At 47.1% G+C, this 22464-nt stretch overlaps 2 protein-coding genes across 4 annotated transcripts in view; one reads left to right on the top strand and one right to left on the bottom strand.

Moving 5' to 3' along the window:
- Positions 1 to 2198: 2198 nt before the first annotated feature.
- On the top strand, positions 2199 to 3711 carry PBDC1 (polysaccharide biosynthesis domain containing 1). The gene is made up of 6 exons (XM_063139268.1): positions 2199 to 2231; positions 2328 to 2393; positions 2479 to 2538; positions 2724 to 2864; positions 2940 to 3051; positions 3308 to 3711. The coding sequence occupies exons 1-6, from the start codon at positions 2214 to 2216 to the stop codon at positions 3424 to 3426; spliced, it is 516 nt and encodes a 171-aa protein (XP_062995338.1). The 5' UTR covers positions 2199 to 2213; the 3' UTR covers positions 3427 to 3711.
- A 2651-nt stretch (positions 3712 to 6362) lies between these two features.
- XPO7 (exportin 7) overlaps positions 6363 to 22464 on the bottom strand; it is an 82548-nt gene continuing 66446 nt past the window's right edge. Inside the window, exons 17-28 of one of the 3 annotated variants that reach the window (XM_063139263.1) lie at positions 22365 to 22428; positions 20335 to 20443; positions 19909 to 20015; positions 15284 to 15372; positions 14315 to 14422; positions 13413 to 13495; positions 12530 to 12744; positions 11540 to 11678; positions 9951 to 10111; positions 9316 to 9414; positions 9051 to 9178; positions 6363 to 7709 (exon numbers count right to left, since the gene is read on the bottom strand). In XM_063139263.1, coding sequence (XP_062995333.1) covers positions 7616 to 7709; positions 9051 to 9178; positions 9316 to 9414; positions 9951 to 10111; positions 11540 to 11678; positions 12530 to 12744; positions 13413 to 13495; positions 14315 to 14422; positions 15284 to 15372; positions 19909 to 20015; positions 20335 to 20443; positions 22365 to 22428 — 1396 coding nt within the window. In that variant the 3' untranslated portion in view covers positions 6363 to 7615. Of the gene's footprint in view, positions 7710 to 9050; positions 9179 to 9315; positions 9415 to 9950; positions 10112 to 11539; positions 11679 to 12529; positions 12745 to 13412; positions 13496 to 14314; positions 14423 to 15283; positions 15373 to 19908; positions 20016 to 20334; positions 20444 to 22364; positions 22440 to 22464 lie in introns of those variants that run through there. The other 2 variants (XM_063139264.1, XM_063139266.1) reach the window with 2 other exon arrangements.

Raw genomic sequence — 22464 nt, 5'->3', positions numbered from 1 at the left:
TATGTCACACGGCTGCCACCCTGATCCCCTCTCTTCCCGGCCCCAGGGAACACCCCCTTTTCCCCTATCTCCACTCTGTCTATTTATTTTGCATTCATGCTCTTCTTTTTCTCCATGGAGCAAAGAGCGGTTTATAATTAGTTCCTAGGCAGTCCCCTTTCCAGAAAGATGGCAGGCAAAGACTTCCTTAGCTTCAGCAGTAATCTTGGCCTCACTCCCTGCATTGAAATCCATGGATTGGGTTTTCTGTGGTAGAAAGATATTGGGCTGCGTAGAGCTGTCAGTTTGGTCTGTGTGGAAAGTGGGTGGTCTGTAACTGTGGGTGGTTTTAATTTTTGTGAACCGCCCAGAGAGCTTCAGCTATTGGGCGTTATTAAAATGTAATAAATAAATAAAATAAATAAATTTATGTATTATTGTATATGCATGTTACAACTTGGATGTGTGTTTGGGTGTTAATTATAGTGTTATACTTAGTTACCCCTTTGTGATGCTCACCTTGATTATTCCTCTAAAATAGATGATTGGCAACAATACAGATGTGATTGCAATGGCATTTACACCACAACAGAACCTTCCTTTGACTCTCCTTTCATATTCTGACCACAGTGTGGAGATCCTTCTTTTGTGTTCCTTATGAGGCAAGTTGAGGCAGCCAGTTTGGAAGGCATGTTTTGGGCTCGATGAAAGGGTGGCAGAGCAGGAGACGGACCCATCTAATTCACTGGGGTAATACACTGAAAGGCCGTCCTGCTCAAGTTCTGCTGTTTAACCAGAGCTGTGCAAGAGTGGGGAAGACTTTGCCCTGGGATGGAATTCTGTCCCATTTTCTTTGGGCAAGCGATTTGCATTGGTTCCCTATGGGCAAGTATGGTTTCTCTATGGGCAAGTACTGTCCTTTGTTTTAGTATGTCCCGACCAAGGGTCCATCTAGCCCAGCACTCTGTTGCAGAATAAAAACAATATGTGGAAGCATGTTTAGTAATACATGAAGCAGACCCGATGATGATGATGATAATAATGGGACATAAATAAGTCATTACTAACACTGATTAGTATCCAATATTAGTCCTATCTTGACTAGACCCATTGAAGTCTCCTGTATTTCAATGGATTTACTCTACATAGGATTAACAATAGATACTAAGCCATTGATTTCAATGTATCACAATCAAAAGATTGTGGCACCTTAAAAACACTGGGTGCTTTCTCATGAGGCTTTTATTATGCAATAAACAACCCTAATTAACAACCCTTTAGAGAAGATCCAGATGACACCGTTGTCCGTGTATAACACTCATGTTTGCAGGCCAGGAATCTCATCTGCTTCTCACCACACACACACACGCAAACTAAGGAGGAAACGGAGTTCAGAATGGTAGCGTGGGAATCACGGGCCTGGCTCTTGTCGGTGCTTCCACAGCGCGAGGCCGCGGATTCAAGGCAGGGAAGGGCTTCTCAGGGACCGCAGCCTGCCGCGCAGCGCCTCTGCCTCCCCGGACGGGACCATGGAAAACACGTGTCCGCCGCTCTCTGGCCCCGCGACAGCACAAAAAAATGTGGGTTCGAATTATTTTAAACTTGGGATTCCTTTCCAAAAGCCGGAAGCACCAGCAGCCCAGGAGGAGGCCCGGGAGGAGGCCTGTCAGCCGCGCGGCGGGGCCGGGGCCGCAGGTCAAAATTCTCCATATAGAAACCGCATGCAGCAGCAGCAGCAGCAGCAGCAGCAGCAGCGCCTCTTCAGCGCAGGCGCGCCACAGCTGCCCTCCCCGCTTTCCGCCCCTGACCTGGCAGCAGCAGCAGCAGCGCCTCTTCAGCGCAGGCGCGCCACAGCTGCCCTCCCCGCTTTCCGCCCCTGACCTGGCAGCAGCAGCAGCAGCAGCGCCTCTTCAGCGCAGGCGCGCCACAGCTGCCCTCCCCGCTTTCCGCCCCTGACCTGGCAGCAGCAGCAGCAGCAGCGCCTCTTCAGCGCAGGCGCGCCACAGCTGCCCTCCCCGCTTTCCGCCCCTGACCTGGCAGCAGCAGCAGCAGCAGCGCCTCTTCAGCGCAGGCGCGCCACAGCTGCCCTCCCCGCTTTCCGCCCCTGACCTGGCAGCAGCGCCTCTTCAGCGCAGGCGCGCCACAGCTGCCCTCCCCGCTTTCCGAGGGCGGAGCTTCGGGTCGAGCGCGACTCCGCCCAGGCAACTCCGGCGCTTGCGCACCACCCGGCGAAGATGGCGGCGCCCGCGCTGGTGAGAAGGGAGTGGGGAGAAGCCGGCCCGTAGCCATGGCGACGTGTGTCCCCCCCTCCCCCTCTCTCAGCCTACCGCTTCTCTCTTCCCCCGCAGGGCGCCCAGGAAGCCGCCGCCGCCGCCCACATGCTCTCGCTGCCGGCCGAGGCCTTCGGGAACGACGTGAGTGCGTGCGTGCGTGCCCGGGGGGGCAGGGCGAGGCGAGGCCACCCTCGCTCCCGCCCTGCTGACGCGTGTCTCTTTGCAGCCCAACGTGGAGATGGTGTGGGCCGTGAAGGCCTATCAGCACGCCCAGGTCTACTTCAACGTGAGTCTCGTCCCGCCCCCGCCTTGGGTAGTGTTGCGGGTGCCCCCCCCCCCGGCATGGCTTCCTTAGCGTGCGAACTGCGCATGCGCGAGGGGCCCCGCCCACAGGCCCGGATGTAAGCGCGCGCCCCGCCGGGCTCGCGCAGCCCCCTCACCTGCTCTCCCTCCCGGCTTCCGCCTTCGCAGCTCATTTCCTCCGTGGACCCGAAGTTCCTGAAACTGACCAAAGCGGATGACCAGATCTACTCGGACTTCCGGAAGAGATTCAGCGACCTTAAAATCGATGTGCTCGACTCAGAGGATATGAAATCCGGACCTGCCAAAGAGGTGGGCTAGGAAGCGCCCGCTCTGTGTTTGGGGCTCATGGAGTGGGAAGTAACGGCCTCTTCCTCTTCCTTGCAGAAATGGCGTCCGTTCTGCTTACAGTTTGATGGGGTGGTTGAGGACTTTAATTACGGCACTCTCCTGCGGCTGGATTGCAGCAGAGGCTACACCGAGGAGAACACAGTATTTGGTAAGGCCCCATGCATGGATTACCCAGCATGAGTCTACTGCCCAAGGACATGCTCTATCCAGGGAATAGGGCGAATTCTCTGGGTTGACCAGGGATGTGACTGTTCCAGAACTGGATGCAAGGATGGGCTCTTCTGGAGAAACTACCTTTTCACAATCACCCTCTCCTCCCCCTGCCCCGCCCCCTTTTGGGACAGGGTTGATTAGTTGCAATTTGGTGTGAGGTCCGCTTACTCTAACAAAAGTTCTCTCCTCAGCCACCAGGATCCAATTCTTTGCCATTGAAATAGCCCGTAACCGAGAGGGCTACAACAGTGTTGTTTATGACAGTGCCAAGGAAGCCAACTTGGGCACAGAAGTGGTTAGCTCTGGCTAAAGTCTTCTCTCAAGAGACAGGGCAATATATTCAAAAGGAAAAAAAGGACCGTAACTTTACTTCAGCATCAACTCCAGTTGAGCAACGGACTTTTCCTCTTCCACAGCAAGCATAAAAGCACAACTGCAGCTGGAATTGTTTAAGATGCCCAAAGGATTGAAATCATGGATATAATGGTGATGTATTTGTGGGCTCAAGTGTAGCAACCGGTTTTTGTACCTTTTACAGTCTGTAACATTCTAGAAATGAACTCAAATTATTAAAACTTACAAATGAAAATCAGAAGGTGAGTTACTGTTGCAATCTGATTTTTGTACATTCTTTAACTGAAACAAGAACTGCCATTTTAAAAGTAAAGGGATGATCACATCTACTCCCAGCACAAATTACTATGTTAAGTGTGGTTGCAATAAGTACAACAAGCACAATCAAAGCTGTAGTGGTATTAAGAGCTACCTGTAAGACTCTTGTTGGAGCTACAGATTAAGGGATCATAGAATCATAGAATAGCAGAGTTGGAAGGGGCCTACAAGGCCATCGAGTCCAACCCCCTGCTCAATGCAAGAATCCACCCTAAAGCATCCCTGACAGATGGTTGTCCAGCTGCCTCTTGAATGCCTCTAGTGTGGGAGAGCCCACAACCTCCGTAGGTCACTGGTTCCATTGTCGTACTGCTCTAACAGGAAGTTTTTCCTGATGTCCAGCTGGAATCTGGCTTCCTTTAACTTGAGCCCGTTATTCCGTGTCCTGCACTCTGGGAGGATCGAGAAGAGATCCTGGCCCTCCTCTGTGTGACAACTTATTAAGTATTTGGAGAGTGCTATCATGTCTCCCCTCAATCTTCTCTTCTCCAGGCTAAACATGCCCAGTTCTTTCAGTCTCTCTTCATAGGGCTTTGTTTCTAGACCTCTGATCATCCTGGTTGCCCTCTTCTGAACACGCTCCAGCTTGTCTGCATCCTTCTTGAATTGTGGAGCCCAGAACTGGACACAATACTCTAGATGAGGCCTAACCAGGGCCGAATAGAGAGGAACCAGTACCTCACGTGATTTGGAAGCTATACTTCTATTAATGCAGCCCAAAATAGCATTGGCCTTTTTTGCAGCCATATCGCACTGTTGGCTCATGTTCAGCTTGCGATCTACAACAATTCCAAGATCCTTCTCGTTTGTAGTATTGCTGAGCCAAGTGTCCCCCATCTTGTAACTGTGCATTTGGTTTCTATTCCCTAAATGTAGAACTTAGCATTTATCCCTATTAAATTTCATTCTGTTGTTTTCAGCCCAGCACTCCAGCCTATCAAGATCACTTTGAAGTTTGTTTCTGTCTCCCAGGGTATTAGCTATCCCACCCAATTTGGTGTCATCTGCAAATCTGATCAGCGTTCCCCTGCACCTCCTCGTCCAAATCATTAATAAAAATGTTGAAGAGCACTGGGCCCAGGACTGAGCCCTGTGGCACCCCACTCGTTGCCTCTCCCCAGTTTGAGAAGGTTCCATTGATAAGTACTCTTTGATAAGAATTAATAAGTATTCTGTAGCCAACTGTGAATCCACCTAATAGTTGTTCCATCTAGCCCACTTTTAGCTAGTTTGTTCATCAGAATATCATGGGGCACTTTGTCAAAAGCTTTGCTGAAGTCAAGATATATGACGTCCACAGCATTCCCACAGTCCACAAGGGAGGTTATCCTATCAAAAAATGAGATCAAATTAGTCTGACAGGATTTGTTCCTGACAAATCCATGTTGGCTTCTAGTGATCACTGCATTGATTTCAAGGTGTTTACAGATTGACTTCTTTATAATCTCCAAAATTTTCCCAGGGATGGATGTCAGACTGACTGGTCTGTAGTTCCCAGGTACCTCCTTTTTGCCCTTTTTGAAGATAGGGACAACGTTAGCCCTCCTCCAGTTGTCCGGGAGTCTAGGAGTCTCAGGTTACACAGGCACCTCAGAACTTCTTGAAAAGACTTACTTCCAAGTAAAAATACATGGAATCAGGATGTAAATAGGGCGTGCTCTCAAATAAGCATGCAGAGACTTTAACTTTTAGACTGAGAATCTAGGAATTTGGCTTTTCTCAACAAAAAACTGCCAGAACAGTTACCAGGTTCCTATGTTATGAAAAATAAATTCACACACCATACAAGGCTAAGGTGTTGGACTGGGAATCGGGAGATCCAGGTTCTAGTCCCCACTCGGCGGCTTTGGGACAGTCACAGACTCTCAGCCCAACCTACTTCACAGGGATGTTGTTGTGAGGATAACATGGAGAGGAGGAAGATTATGTACCTTGGGTTCCTTGGAGGAAAAAAGGCGGGATATAAATGCAATAATAAATAAATAAACTACAATTTCCAAAGCTGATCTTCCTAGAAAGATCCTATAGCCTGTTTGGTGTAACTGTCCAAATAAAGGACCTCTACAATGAGAGTGCAAGTTGGCCAAAAAGACTACCCTCATCTTGCTCCTTTGGAATGAAAAGTGGTACATCCACCATTGGTGTCCAACGAGTGTGCATACTCTAGTATAGGTGGGAATGGCTGAAAGGGGGAGACTTCATTCAGCGCAGAGCCTTGAACCACGGTCTCCCTCCAGCTCTACTGCCACTTCTCATTTCATTAAGCAGGTTGGCTTTGCCATCCATATTTGACCTGAGGAGGAGCAGCAATCTACAGCTAGTTTTGAAAAGTCATCCACTCTCCCCCCTCCTTTTAAACTGCAACGAGGATGATTGAGATTTTGCATTTTAACTTGGCTGATTCTGTTAAGGGAGCCCAACCCTTCTTACTCTCACTCTGAATTCTATTGTATAGCAAGCTTCAGTACTGCTGGCATGAAATCTCTCTTGTTTCCAGGCACTCACTTTTGTCTCGGTTAGTGCATGCCCCAAACATTAATTTACAACACTCTGACCTGGTTCCACACAGCTCAGTAAGAACCACTGAAATTTATTTGCAGCCACAATGCTTACACTGTATGCAGCAAACACCCTTACAAGTCATCCAGCAATCTGCTCACGCAAAAAGGACCCCACACACAATTGCCAGAGAAAATAAAAAAATAAAAATGAAATTGAGGAGGCGCTATCTGGGAAGAGAAACCAGGACAGGTTAGAGCTGGACTGGGGGTGCACAAAACTAGCAGCAAGAAGGGGGGGGGGAGTACAAGGCAAACCGCATCCCCATTTCCCCCATAAAATTTAAATATCCAAAACATTGCTGCAGCATTAGGGCGAAGAGTGGATTTGTGTTGAACATCATGCTGGGCTTGTCCCGTTGTTAAGATCCTACCCTATACCCAGTCCCATAGTTCTCATATGTGAGTAGTAGAGGGGTTCCAGGGAAATCTGTGGGGCAGGCAATGCACGACAAGACTGTTCATCGTGGCTGCCTTTTGGAAAAGAGAGAAACTAGCTCAGCCCCAAAGAGTTTATTCTCCACACATGTCCCAGCAGCTGAGAAACAAGGAGGTTCACACAAACTAAAAGGAGGGAGCTCGGTGCAATGTGCCAAGAAAGGAGCAAAGACGTACCAACTCAGACTTCCTATGTCTGGCCAGTCGACCAGGCTAGAAAGAGTGTGCCAGTAGACGGGGCAAGGAACATACACTCATGGAACAGCATGAAGCATGGCATGGCTTTGAGTTCCTAACAAGAGGGACAACAGGGGCAGGATGGTACAAGTTAAAGGGATGTATAAGAAAAATATACATTTGGAATTTTACACTTCTTGTGTCTCTCTACACTTGTTACTAAATATAACTCTGCACTTTCACACACCCTCGCCCAGTAGCACGGCAGGTGGCCAGGAGACACAGCTTCCTCACTCACATACAATCCTCACTTCAGCATTGGTGCACTAAACTCTGTAAAAATTTCAGTCACACTTTTTTTTTTAAACTTGAGTCAATATAAACCTTGTTCAAAATGTTATGAAAAAATGTACATGTTTATACAAGGCAGGCTGCGGCAGGACACGGGTTCCTTTCTGACATTCCCAAAGGGAGTTGCTGATCTCCCATCACTCCTCCCCAAGGAAAAAATCCCCTGCCCTGGTGAACTTTTTACACCCCCTCCTCCTGCAGCCTAGCCCCAGAGACCAGCAGGGATCAGAAATGCCCTTTTGTCTTTCCATCGGAAAAGTTAACCTCCCTGGCCCAGGCCAGAGAGAGACTTCTCACGCGATGTCAGCTCATCATGTCGTTGCTGTTTACTCCATAGGTGGAGTTCTTCATAGAGTCATTTACCTCCCGTCGGAATGCAGACAGGTTCTGTGTAAACCTGCCAAGAATGCAAGCCAAAACTGTGTTAGAAAAGGGGCAAACTCCACTCCACAGCCAGGGCATATCTGTTAAATGTTGATTTTGAACAGTACTAATTGTTCCCATAGAATCACTTAAAAGGCTGTCCACAAGTAGATGCTGTATTAGGTCTTCCATGGCTGTTTTCACATAAAGGAAAACAAAATATACTCAAGTTCCTAAACTTTTCTGGAGGACAGTTCGAGAGCATGGTAGTCAAGGTCTGATGAAGTGGACTGGACTTTTCAGGAACATGCGTTCGTGGGTTTTGGTTTCCTGTGGAGATCTTTAGCCCCTACTAGACCAGAATAATTCCCTGCCTTTGCTGACAGAGCTCCATTCCACTTTGTCTTGTCCTTCCCTGGGAGCCCTCCATATGACTTGGCTCATGACTCCCATCATCCCCCATCACTGGTAATGCTGGCTAGGACCAAAACATCTGGAGGGGCACAAATTGGCCATCTCTGCCTTGGATGTTCTTTGAAAATCTGGAATTTGAACACGGCATTTTGCAAAGTATGACTTACTTGGTAGATTCAGAAGGTGGGAGTTGGTTATACACATTCCTTTAAACAGGGCCAGCTACTAACTGCCTGATTTTCTTTGCAAGCCTTTCCGGAAAGGGATTCCACAAGTGTCTGGGACAGGTTTGTCCCATTGATAATTGCTTTTCCAGTGGTGAAAACATTTGCAATGATCCTTCTACGTTGTGTGCACAAAGCTCTTTTCCCAACGCAAGGCTGAATGGCCCAAGTCAGAATCAGCCAGTTACGTTTTATCTTATACATTTTATCTTCTACACAATAGATGAGGTCAAGAATTGTCCCGTCTTAAAAGCTGCTATTTCCTCCTTCCCCCTACCTCCCACAAATATTTTTTCTAAGTTAAGCATCCTCGGTTCTTGTAGTCTGCATCAGAGGATTTGTCCTCAGACCTTGTCAAGATCTTCTACTCAGGGCTACGTTAATTAGGGAATGCTAGTCTGCTTTAATGGAAAGGGAGTGTGGGAGGCCAGAGAGGGAGACGGCTTTAAATACTGTATGCAAGCATTTGTGAGGTGCAACGAGAACAGAATATAGGTGCTTCCCTCACCTAGGGGTTTTTGTGAACGTCACCTGTCCTACACCCATTCGGTGTTTCTGGCCTGCTGGTTTTGTCCAGCAAGAGCACAGGGCCTCAGATGTTCTCCAGTGGCTTAAGGAGAGGAGAACAGAATCCCTGCTGTGGCTTCCTGCGGGGCATTCTGGAGAGTTGCTAGTGGTCTCCAGGGAGACCCCCCCCCCTTTCCCAGTGCTCTCCGTGGTCTAAGAATGATACCGACCTATCACGATTCTTGGTGAGCAAATTGCGCTCAATGCCTTCCATGAGGTTTTCAAAGCAGAGGTGCATAGCTTGCTGTTTCTCTGGAGGCTGGCTGTTCACTATACTGTTCCTTAGATCTGAGAAATACTGAAAAAGGAAGAGAAGGGAGAAGCAAATGCAGTTAGCCATCCAAGAACTGTGGGCTGAAAGAAGCCAGAGCCCTCATATTTAGGACTCCCAACCTACAGTGAGCATAGGACAGAGGGTCCTGAGGAGTGCCTGACCTTTTCATTGAGGAGTATCAAGCCAAGCAGAGGCCGGGACATGGACCACTGGTTCCTGCAGTCCTCAAAGATGATGATATTCAGCACTGTTGACAGCATCTAGAAGGATTGGGCAAGATCAAGCCAGTGGCTACAATTTTTCACAGCTCAGTTTTTGAAATGCATGATTGAATGAATATTTAAGGGGATGTTTCTATTTTATAATGGCAAGGCTCTACTTGAATATAGTTAGTTATGCATAAGTGGCAGGTCTTGATGGGGAGGTGTCCCCCTGCCCCAAGCACATCAGAAGATTGATCCAGCCTGTTCAATGTCACCTGGATGATCACTGCAATGGGGAGGATGAGCTGAAGGCTGCTTTTACGCTGGATTGAGCCACAGGATTTCACACTCATCTTGAGCATGCCCACTTCACCCTCAAGCCTGCACTGAAAGTGTGTGTGTGGCAGTGGGGAAAGGAGGAAAACAAGAGGCAGCTCAGTGTGTCACGGGGAGGTTTGCATGCACTCTCCCTGAAGGGGTTTCTGCTCTTGGGAGGTTGATCTGCTGAGTCTTGGGAAGCTGCAGTATGCTATTGGGAAACCAGGAAAATCAGCCACCATGTCTACAGCCAGCCCTACACCCCCTGGCCTTACCTGCTGGATCATCTCTGGATGCTGCTGCATGATGTGCAGGAATCGATCACTCTCCTGGGTCAGTGGGGCAGTCCTCTTCTTGGTGCTGCGGGAGAGCTGCTTGAAGAGATAGGTGACAATGTGGTCCAAGCAGGAGCAGCAGCCTGTGCAAACCATGGTGTCTACAAGGACAGGAAAAAGGGGCAGAGTGGGATGACATGGGGCCAGGAATGCTTAGAGCCCACCACACCCAGCTGGGCCACTTTCCTTGCTAAAAACCTCAGTGACTGCAGCCATCAAGTCTCCATTGCAGAGCCTGTATAGAGCAGGGGGACAGGTTAATGATCTCCAGGATCCCTTCCAATTCTGATTCTTTTATCCTTGTAATGTACATTAAAGTGAGATTTGCAATAGCACACCTCTATTGTAATCGTTGATGGTCAGTGCTCCTCAAAGCCGACTCAGTGAACATACTGCCCTCTTTTCATGATTACTTGACTACACTTTCAACTCTGGGATTGTGGTTTGGTTTTTTTTAAATCACAGCAAAGATGTGAGTAGTCAGGTGTAGACTTCTGTGAGAGTTGCCTAACTTTCATGGTATGTGCAAGACATAAAAAGGGATGATTTGAAAATGCATTTTTGTGGCCTTGCAAAGTAGGCAGGCACATATAAGTCTGCAGAAGCAACGCTTCAAGAGACGCCTAGAAGTGAACACTGGTGAACAGATCTACGGTGTACGTATTCAATAAAGATGAAGGGAAGGAAGGAGCTGCAAGTGGCTTATCTAAAAGATTACTGCTTGGGTTAAGGGATATTTCAGCAGGTATTAATTTTAGTGCTAAAACTCTGATACAGCCGCAAATTGGGACAGCACCTATGATGGAACCTATGCAAACATTCTATGCTGTATTTACGAGAACGAATTGTACAAACATCAGCTAGTGTGAGACCCCGGCCTCAACTCAAAGTCACAGGTCAGCCAGCTAAGGCAACCAAACCTGGCTGAGAAAGCCAATGGGGACGACACCTCCATGCTGCCGCACCATCCAATACACATGTAGAGGAACTCCCCCAATGTGGTGCCCTCCAGGTGTTTTGGACTACAACTCCCAGCATCCCCGACCATTGGCCATGCTGCCAGGGGATGAGGCGTCCAAAACATCTGGAGGGCACCAGGTTGCGGAAGGTTGATGTAGGGGGGTCCAGACGGCAGCCATCTTTTCCAGAAGCCTCATGCATACATTGACATGAAGAAGCAGCACCAAGAGCTGGGTGCCACTGGCAGAAGAAATCTGACAGTGCCAGGAATGTTGTGCAAAGTATATTAGCAGATGCGTGAATGACGCTTTAGCTGTGCTGCCATGTAGGACTAAAGGGGAAAGTGCCTCTGAATAAGGCAACGTGCACCCCACCTAATTTCAACTACTTTGCTGCCATAAAAGGCAGTGGAGCAACAATTTCCCAGAGCACCTTTCAGTGCCCAGCCATCCCATCCCGCCACCGGCTGTGACTTTTCAGGGCTTCCTTTTGGCGCCTTTACTAATATAATAAATAAATAAATACTATGCTTGAGGACACCTTGAGGTACAGAGAACATACAGACTTACCTAGTGCCGTGAGACCTTCCGAAATGGAAGAAAGAATATACATGATTACATGAGGCTCCAAGCTAGCTATAAAATTCATGTGGTCCTGGGTAAGAACTTCCAGTAGTGAATAATAGGACTGGCTGAGCTTAGGGTAATCCTGCAAACAGATGAGGGTAGGGAGAAAGGGGGTATAAGAGTGTTCAGAGTCATTTTGTGTGTGGGTGAAGGACATATCCTGACACATCCCATAACTGCAAGCTGGGACCCTGGGAGCAGCTCCACAGTCCATATACAACCCTGTTATAAACCTGGTTTCAAAAGAAATGGTTTTCAAAGCACCCCCACCCCATGTTCATTGAAGATACGATGCCTGGCTTGAGAAGAGTCTACCTAGGGACACCATCCTGAATCTCCAACTTCAGAATTCTTAAGATCTCACTTCCCAATGCCATATAACGGGGGGAAAGGGAAGTGAGAGTGACAAGCACGTAACACTTGCGGACCTTCTCCTTCTTCAAGGCTACTTTTTATCTCGCATCCTGAGCAGATGTTCCATGCAGAATGAATGTAGCGGTTTTGACCCCTTGGCAAAGACAAACGCCAACACTCGGCTGCATTGTTATGTTCAGCTGTTCTACCTATACTGCCACTGGGATTCAGTTTGGACTTGAGAGCACAGCCTGATCAAAAACTAAAGAGAGAGGGGAATGCATCAAGCTAGAGGGAATTGACACAGGCTGGACTTCCCAGGCTTTCTGTAATAGACCACATTTGGCAGGCTCCCTATTGCAGCGCTGAGTGTGTCCACTGGATCAGGGCAATGGCTGCTACCAACTCCCAGGAGAAAGACTTGCTGGGACTGAGAAAGTGTAAACCTAATTGGGGCATCTGTGCACATGCACAGTGTAACTAAAATGGTGCCTAAGACAGGATGAGTCTTAAGAGGGGGCCACCTGCTGCAAGGCACAGGGCTCAGGGTTGGCGTAGGAGTTGGACTGCTGGGCTTACCAGAAGGTCACTGTGAGGGATGGAGAGCAGGAGCTTGATGAAGGTTTGCAAGGCATTATCAAGCGCATCGTCCCCGTACAGACGGAAGACCCCGAAGTTGACGTAGCTGCCGCTTAGTGCAGCCTTTAACATGGAGAAGCAGATGGAGATGCCTTTGAGCTTCAAGGCATACACTTGATCCTTCGGAACCTCCCCCAAGGTCAGGATACGGTTTCCTGCAACAGCATTTTTAAAAGCCTCATAGCTCAACACTGCCATTATGTTTTCTCCTTATCTATGTCCCCAAAATATATACATTCTTCTCAGAAGCCTGCTAGAAAAACAAGAACCTTGTAGCAAGCACCAAGTGGGCAAGGTTAATGTCATTCTTTATACAAACACACATTAGTATTTTTAATGTACTCTTGTTTTTGTTATTTTTATTTATTTATTGCATTTCTATACTGCCCAATAACCAAAGCTCTCTGGGTGGTTCACAAAAATATCTTCTTACTATAATGGTAAATTAATATGGCTTGTAATTCCTTGCTGTTCATTATGACATTGGGTCTACTCTGAAATAATAAATAACTATGGAATAACCCAGCACAAGTCTATTCAGAGGGCGCTGTAAACTGGTATAAGTATGGCAAGAGAGTTTTGAGCAGCCCCACACTCAAATGTGCTTGACAGGAGAGGAGCCACTGCCCAGTCTTTGGGCAAGGCCTCGTTTCCTTCATGGTGCTTTGGGGCAATTCTGCTCCTCTGAGGGAGCGCATGATCAGAGCACTCTGCAAACTGTCCCCAACACGCATCCAATGCCGGTGCCTTTGCTCTCCACTGAAACCTAACCCACCCTGAGACTGTGAGGGAGAAAGGGAATGCCTTTTTCTTTGATACCCACCATAGGTAGTTATCATTTTACTGGTCTCCCGGAAGAGCAAGATGCCATTTGGCGAGGAGACATCAAACTGCAGCCGCTGAGATCTGGAAACAAACAACCAAGCAAGAAAGTTGCATCTTGGCTGAGGTACAAAGAAAGTAAAAAACGAAGCGCTGGAACCTGTGAAATCGTAGGGCAGCGGTGTGCCGGAGTTCCTGGGAGACGCCTGCGGAGCCCAGACTGAAATTAAAAGGGTCTCCATGTTCTCAGCTGCTAGCCAATGCAAAAACTGCTTTTGTGAAGCAGATTAAGAATGCATCCAGGTCAGCCTTGAGACTGCAATATTGAGATAACCTAGTCCTGCTGCTTGCACCTCACACCTGGTACCCAGAGGCAGGCTCTCTCTGAACATGAATGCTGTGTTTACATATCATGGCTAATAACTATGGATGAAGAGATACTTCTAGTTTGCCCTGAACTTCATGTCTATCATTGAAAATGACTGACAGGGATCTTTGGAAGCTCTCCTCGGGTGCCTCTGCCCTCCTGGATGGTGACCAGGGAGAGGGCCTTCTTAATTGTGACCTTCCACTTGCTGAACTCTCTCCAGGGAGCCTGACATGGGACTCTCTTTCGCCTCAGGCTTGTGATGTATTTTTTAAATTTCTTATGTGATTTGCTTTTAACGCTGCCCTCTATTATTGTCAACCGTGCTGATTGTTGTTTTACTATTTGATAGTACTATGGAGGTTCTTAATTGAGAAAAAAAAAGGTAAGTTATAGCTGACAGTTAAAACTTCTGCTCATGGCCCCTCCCTGTCATGGCTGCATCTGAAACAGGAATGGGTTATTTCCATCTCTGTGCAACTCAGCTCTGCACATGCCAGCCATAGTGGGTACCAGCAACTCTAAGCCTCTCCTACCTGTTATGCACCAACTCGGCCATCAACTTGAGCACAGGTGTGGTGCAGGCTGGGTCATGGTACCAGAGCTCAACTGCCCGCTGCAAGATTGGCATGTAGGATGGGTAGCTATGAGACAGAAGCTAAGGAGCCATACTGCTTCCAAAATCACTTTATAAACACTGAAGTTGTTTTCCACATAGGGTTGTTCTTAAGCCAACACCATTTAAGGTGGTAACAGCTAAGTTTGGTAGATACCTGCATGGCTGCTCACCACAGATCCCTGGTATCTCCAGATAATAAGCCTGAAAAGTTGTCACACAGAGGAGGGCCAGGATCACTTCTTGATCATCCCAGAATGCAGGACATAGAATAATGGGCTCAAGCTACAGGAAGCCAGATTCCGGCTAGATATCGGGAAAAACTTCCTGACTGTTAGAGCAGTACGGCAATGGAACCAATGATCTAGGGAGGTTGTGGGCTCTCCCACACTAGAGGCATTCAAGAGGCAGCTGGACAGCCATCTGCCAGGTATGCTTTAAGGTGGATTCCTGCATTGAGCAAGGGGTTGGACTCGATGGCCCTCTCCAACTTACTGTTCAATGATTCTATATATTCAGTTTCTTCAATTAAGATTCCAGCAGGTCTCACTGGCATCACGATGCCTTCATGTCTCTAAGAAAGTCTTTTTCAACAGCTCGCTCCAGGAGAGACATGTGACCCTCACAGATGTCAGGGCAGGGGGAATGCTATAGGTGACTCTATATGGACCACATGTACTTCTTGGCCAGCCCTGGGAGATCAGGTGGTCAGTCTTCCCAGGAAGAAAGGAGGTCTGGCAGGGGACTCAATTCACAAGGACCAGCAGGCCAAGAGGCATTTCTTGAGTAGAAGCAGTATCAGGAGGCCCTAGACTTCACCAGGCAGCCTCAAGACCCATCTCCTCACTGAGACAGCAGGAAAGGAGAAGTACATGAGGATTAAGGATACATCCATTCGAAGAGCATCATGAAGCTGGTCTTCGCATTGAAAGCAAAGGCTATTCCCCTCAGGTCTCTCACTAAGCCAACCAATGTTCTCTGTGTAAAGGGAGAGAGAGAGATTAGAGGAAAGATGCACTACTACACTAGATGCAACTAAGTCCTGCAGAGGTGACCCTCTTACCCTGAGGAATGGCAGCGGAGTTTAGCCCAGTGTCTGTTAAACATGGACTTTTCTTTCATTTTTAACTGGGAAGACACCAAGTGCATCGTATGTGTTTCATCAGCCCACAATGATCAGTACACTCTGGAGATTCCCTCCCACCTACATCTACACTCATTGTCTCAATACACACCCTTTACCATCTAGAAAGGCAACTTGCTGTGAATGATCTTGTTAGTGTATGGAGGGTACCCAGGAAGGGTTCTGTCTTCCCACTTGCTCTCAAGGCAGGTCTTATACAAAATAGGCAAACAAAGCATTGATTGGGGGACCCTCCCAATTGTAAGGCATGGCACTGCTGAGACAGCAAGACAAAACAAAACAAAACTGAACAAACAAAAACTGAATAAAAGCTATTAAAACAACTGTAGACAAAAATGTATTATAGGTGGGCAAGCTTGATGCTCCTTCTATGGACAAAGTAACTTCTATAGCACCTTTCAGCTGAAGACTGCATCTGTGGAGACAAATGGGTCTAGCTTGTAATGCTTGGTGAACACTGAGGGAGGTCCAGGTTGCAACCCCACGCTCACCCCGTTACTGCTGAATGTAGTTTGTGCCCATCCACTGCTTAGAATGTGCCACAATCCCAGAGGGAACTTGCACACACGGCATCATACGTATTAAAAAAGATGCAAACCCTGACCCACCTGGCCAACGTTGACTTTGATATATATATATATATATATATATATATATATATATATATATATACACACACACACACACACACACACACACACACACACACACACACACACATATTTACTCGTGGTGGATGAGTAAAAACCTTGGAGCCAGGAAACCAAACTATACTCCAGACATTACCTGAGAGAGGGACATAGAATTGCTCTCCTAATTGCTCTGTTGACATGGAAGATTCACAAAAGTCTTTGATGGAGGCTGCCCCTAGTTCTAAACACCCTCCCAGCAAATGTAATTGCAATTAGGAAGACAGCAGGCACAAGGGAGCTGGCCTGAGAGAAGGGGTGGAGAACACACAGGCCCCCACCCTTTCTCCAGTGCAGCCCCCACTGGGGCAGGAAAGTTTGCCTCCAATTTTCTCTGGCACAACATAATGGAGGCTGAAAAGGACCAAATTTAACTTTAATATAAGCTAAATTTGGTGCTTTTCAGCCTCAGTGTATTGTGCTGTCAAAATTCGGCCGCAAATCCACAATTGCTTTGCCTCCATACTCTAAATTTCAGTGATGAGGCCTCCATGGGGGTCCAGGAGAAAGAAATTGGTGTTTGCCCCCCTCCCTACCACCTTAGAGGCTCAAAGAGTTCCGCACCACTATGTGGAGGTTCCAACATGGGAACCTATTTACTGGTGATGCATTGAGCAATTTGGGTCCCTTCAACATCTAGTAGAGGCCAAGCATTCTGTGGTTCTTTTAGTTCAAGACTGAAGAAAAGAGCTGCTGCCTGCTTTGCGAGCGTGCGGCTCCTGTTCCAAGGGTGCAAGTAGGAAGATCAGAGGCTCCTTAAGGAACCTTCTTCCTCTGGCACCACAGACCATGTGATGGAAGGTTTGGAGGTGGTGACAGCATCCAGGGAGAATGGAACAGGCCATTTCAGCTAGGCCTGAAGATCACAATCTTCTCACAGGGCCATTTGAGCTGGTCTGGAGAGTGGCTGGTGGGAAAGTGTAAAGCAGGTCAGAGCGTGGGGCACTCACTTCTTTGGGAACTCAAAGAAATGCTGTATGTTGCAAGAACTCAACCACATATGCTGCAGGAGTGCCAGACTGTTTCAGAGTCACTTCATACATCCATTACAAGAGATCCAAGTCTTGGCAATTGACTTGATGTGCCATCAGGGATGGAACATGGGCCTCTCCCCACTGGAGCACAGGTTCTGCACAAGGGAGCAGGTCCCAGTTCCTCCTTAATGACCAGTAGAATGCCCCCTCCCCTACAAAGCAGTACTAAATGCAAGTGGTGTCAGTCTGGTTGTCCAGAGCTCCAGCCAGTTTATGCTGTATTCCATTTCTCTTTGTCCATCTTTGTTGTCTATTGTCACCATTCTAGAGGCTCTTTGACACTTTGGTGAGGTTTGACAGTATACTTGGAGATGCACCTTCCAGTGGGCCTGATGTACAATCTAATCCTGCCAGGGGAAAAGCTGCCAGGGGAATCTCGCCCAGAGTTGTGTTTATAAATAAGATCCTGAACCCTTGAATGCTTAAGTCTGTCAATGGCCACCTCTGGAGTGACAGCACGTTGCAGCTTGTCCACCCACTGCTGGAGCACAGTCACAAACCCAACTCAGTGTCTTATCTCAGTCAAAGATGGAGGGCACATGTGGCTATTCTGCATCTTGTCCAGGGCACCATTTATCAAGCACTGTACCATGATCTGAATATCCTGTACACTCTTGTCTGTGGGAGGGACAATGCTGGAAGTATCTTCCAGTTGGGCTACTAGCTAAACCATAGATGTTTTCTCTATGGGTGTGAATACAGCTGGCGCTCAGAACTAGGAAGGACTCAGAATGGGAACTAAGAGATTGCCCACAAAAAAGGCAAACCTGAGAAATCTGTGGTGCTTTGGATGGATTGGAACATGAAGGTGTGCTTGTATGTCTCTCATGATTGAGAGACATAGAGTGTCATCATTTTTTCATGCAGAACCTTCAGATGTTTTGTGTTACAACTCCATTTAATCACACCCAGGATGCTGAAAGGTCAGGGGTTATGGGAAGCGTAGTCCAAAACACCTAGACATTTGACAAATGTGTGTAGGTGCTCAAGATCCAGAATTGCCCTCCAGTCACCATTTTTCTTGGTGGAGCATATGCTGGGGGATTCAAAATGTGTCTCATTAGCTACATCCATTTTCATTATTACAAAATTTGTTTCATTATTTGTTCACTTGGAGCCAGTTTGTTTTTGTTATCCCCATTGAACACAATGGGAGATCTATTGAATCTGTATGTGACTTCAGCATTTTTTTCATTTTAATAGCATGAAATTTGTCAGCATCCGGCTACTAATTCAAGGCCCCAGATTTCCCATTTCATAGGCAATTAAAAGGTGCACAGGCCACATCTGTTCACTCTCTTCCCTTCCTTTTTATATTTCTGTGACATGTACAAGCTCTTCTGGTCTGCTTCAAATGGATTTTCATTCAGAACTCATTTGTTTGAATCCCCATGTTTTTATAATTGAAATTAATGGAGCTCAGTTGTTTGATTTTCATTTGTTTTAAAAACAAATGCACACCATTAGCATTTGCCCAAACATTTCTGAGAACCTGGAACTACTTCTATGATGCTGATGCCAAGGAGATGTTGTCGTGCCTGTGCGTCTAGGGTGACATTTTCTACAAACCGGCAGCTCAGCAAAAAGCCAAACTAACACCTCTCCTTACAGGTGGAAAATTGTACGTTGGATTGTTGCTGGTGCCCCTGCCCCTCCTGACTTTCCCCATGGGCTGGAATTTTGGTTTGTTTCTGGAGGGTTGGGACAAATGAGATTTGGAGACAACACCCTGAAAGAACAAAAGGAGCCGTATACTCATTTTAGAGGTTTGCATTCTTCTTTCTTAGGAAGATAGCATTGCCTTCTGTTTGCACCAAACAGTTTGGTGTCCTGATAAGGATCTGTTGCAATATTAGTCCATGTTTCAGTGCTTTAGCCATAAATTCCTTCTAACCACCACATTTGTTGATAAGGAACAAGCAGAAAAATGGGTGGCATGTAGTCTAGCATCTGCTGCCCATGGCAGTTATAATAGAGACTTGCAAACTCTGGTCCACCCAGGGACCAGATCCTGGAGGAGCAGCAGCAGCACAGGTGTCAAGGCTCTGTTGCTTCCTGAGCTATCAAGTGCCATTGCTGCCCCATCACGCTCACGCAGGAGAAGATGGATGTGCATTCGCTGAGGTCTGCCTGCCCACCTCCCCTGCAATGAAGTGTGCGCTGCCACTCCTTTCAAGCCAAGAATCTGCTAGGAGCATGACGGCTTTGCAATCTTGATCGCTGGCATTCTGCAGCCACACTGAGGCCTTTAGCCAGTGAATAAGAATTCAAACAACACGCGGCAAAAAAGATTATGGCCAGTTCCCTTCCACCCTGGCTAACTAAGCATTGGAAAAGGAGGGAGTAAAAATCCCAGTAGTCAAAACAAAGCAATAAAACCCAGCATGATGGAGGGTACTCCTGAAAAACAACCTGTCTCAAAAGCAGGTGGGACGAGAACTGGGAAGGGTTCAAGTTTGTCCTGCCTTGAGCACAAGTTGGAGATAAAGACCCTTCTCCACCAACAGATACCTGCTCCAGATTCTGGAGGCTGATGATCACTAGAGGGCTGGCTGTTGGGTGGAACTGGCTCTAAGTTGCCTGAAGGCTGGTGAGGGAATGACTGCAAAGTTGGGGTGGTGGTGGTGAATGCTGGAACCTTCCTTACTTTTGCCTCTTGCTCGTTGAACGTGTTGGTGCTGAACATCTGTGCCACAGTCTCAAAAGCAGCCGTGAGGGGCAGCATGAATTGTTCGTACTGATCCTCATCCTCCCCTGGAAGAGAGGCACGAAGGACTATTATCTTCTACAGCCCTGCGCTTTACGACAGACACTCGCCCCACCTGAATGGCCCACCTGAATGGTGGACCTTGGGGTACTAGAAGGGTACACAAGAAGGCGAAGAACAACAACAGCAATGGACAACGCTCAGAACAGGGCCACTGGTTGGGTCTTTTTTCAAGCCTAGCAGATTCTCCTCCTTTACAGAAAGTTTACTAATTTACTTCTCCCACCCTTAACTAAATTAGTTATGATTAGAACATGAAGTGTTCAGCAGCCTTTTTGGGGGGTCTGTAAGAATGGAGTGCAATACCTAGATCCACCATGAGGAGGCGGCCAAGTGCAGTGTAGAAAGTTGTCCGACATCTCATATCACTCAGGTTGGACTGATTGTTAATACCCAAGAATGAAAAGTGCTCACTCTGTCGAAGAACAAAAATCATGTTAAACAAAGAGCAACAGGTCAGGGGGAGTGGGCACTGTGTGTGCCTGGCTCACGGGAAAACTGCTTATCCAGGAGCACATGCCTCCCTGATAAGACCATCACAGAGACAGAAACTCTTATACTTCCAGCCTAGAACTTGCTGTCTGACACAGAACCCTGATAATTCTAGGTGCCCAGTATCTTTGCTTCTGGATGCAAATACAGGGTGTGTGGAATTAAATTGTTGCAAACTGCTCAGGAGCAGTATTGATACAAAATAAATAAATAAATGTAAGAAGCTCCAATAAAATATTTACAATGCACAGGATTTTCACTTTGTTTCCAAGTGTGATATTTTAGATAAGGTTTACAATACTTTAAATTAATGAAATATATCTCCAATGAGCCAACATTTTCATTTTTTAGAATATTTGCTTAATGAGGCTTGCATGATTTGTGGTACTTTAATCAGCCTCTTTTCTTTCTATTTTGAAATAGAATGCCATCAATAAATTCACGAAAATTCCTGAAGCACTGCATGCAAGAGACAAAGCCACAAGTCTACAATGTACAGGAGCCCTGGTTTTGAGCATGGATGACTCAAACTCAAATCCCCATGCAGCCATGAAAGTGGCTTATTCTCTCTTAATCTAGTTGTCTTCAGAGGGTTGTGTGGATGATAAAATGAACAGTAAACAGAAGCTGGCATCTTGGTGAAGCCTGACCTTATGAGTATCATACACCTTACAGCGAGATACCTCCTTTAGCACCTTAGAGAGGGTGCAAAGAGAGCCTCCCAGACTGGCTTCTCCCTACTGGGATCTCCACTACATCTTGGTAAGAGGCAAAGCCCCTTCTGCAGAAGCAGGGGAGGGTAGAATTTATTTAAAGTACATTTCTATCAATGTCAAAACAGTTGTCACACATCCTCCAGTAAAAGAATTTTGCTCCCTCTCCAAATAATTCTGTGCATTCTTCCTTGTGTACAACTTCAGATGCTTTGATGTTCCAGATCAAGAGTTGCTTGAAGTGTGTAAAGGAGAGAGTCATGAGGGCACCTAGGCCATTTTGAGACCAGAAGCTCATGATTGTGGAGGCTAATGGACTCGAAATGATATGGCAGGGAAGGGACAAGGAAAGAGCTGAGCTTGTGAACTGTCACCTGGGGAATGTAAGAATCTCTGGTAAAGCAGGCAAGATTTTACAAAGTGAAAGGAAGTTGGTCTTCTCTCTTTTTCAGGCTACAGACATCCCACACATGACTAGCATAGGTGCAAACAGGTTGGTGAAAACTTTTGTAAGCTAATAATATTAGTGAAGTTGTTGAAAAGGCTGTATTAGCCTAAGCCATTCAAGGATTTCATAAGTGAAAATTTGCAAAGACATCCCAGAGGTCTGGTGCTATAACTTTATTAGGAAGGAGGACGATGTGTTCTGCTCAAGAGTGAAACTGCAGCCTCTTAGCCATTCTGAAGGGCAGCCTGTAACAGTCCATCCTCTGGAATAACACACACATTGCAACCCTAGTAAGGCTGAAGACGTTGGTTGTGGCTTGAGAGAGATGGAGCAGCAGGCCCCAGCAAAGTCTTCCTCTTCCCCCCAAGGTACAACTTCTCCTTCTGCCTTCACTTCCTCAAGTTACTCTCTCCACGTGTCTTTCACTGTCAGCTTGGCAATGCAGAGGCCTGCCATGGCTATCAGAGGCACTGATGCAGGAAAAGCAACAAGGGACAGTACAGCACTAACAGGAGCCTTATGGAGGAGACACACACCATCAGTATTCAGACTAGGCACTGGGAACAAAAACCATCAGGAATGATTCCATCGAAGGAACAGTCCTTTGCAAAAAGAAGGCTTAGAGACCCAGCCCAATACAGGCAAAGTGCCAAAGAGAACTTACTGTGTTGCTGAGAACTTACTGTGTGATTGTTCAGCATGAACTGCACAGCACTTAGTTTCACCAGTTTTCTAACACTGCTGTAGGTAGAAATGATGTTAAGGAAACAGCAAGGCGACCTG

This window comes from Elgaria multicarinata, chromosome 12 (assembly GCF_023053635.1).
Source record: "Elgaria multicarinata webbii isolate HBS135686 ecotype San Diego chromosome 12, rElgMul1.1.pri, whole genome shotgun sequence".
Classification (NCBI taxonomy): Eukaryota; Metazoa; Chordata; class Lepidosauria; order Squamata; family Anguidae; genus Elgaria; species Elgaria multicarinata.
Note: the sequence above shows the minus strand (reverse complement) of the source record. Positions and strands in the feature narration are given on the sequence as shown.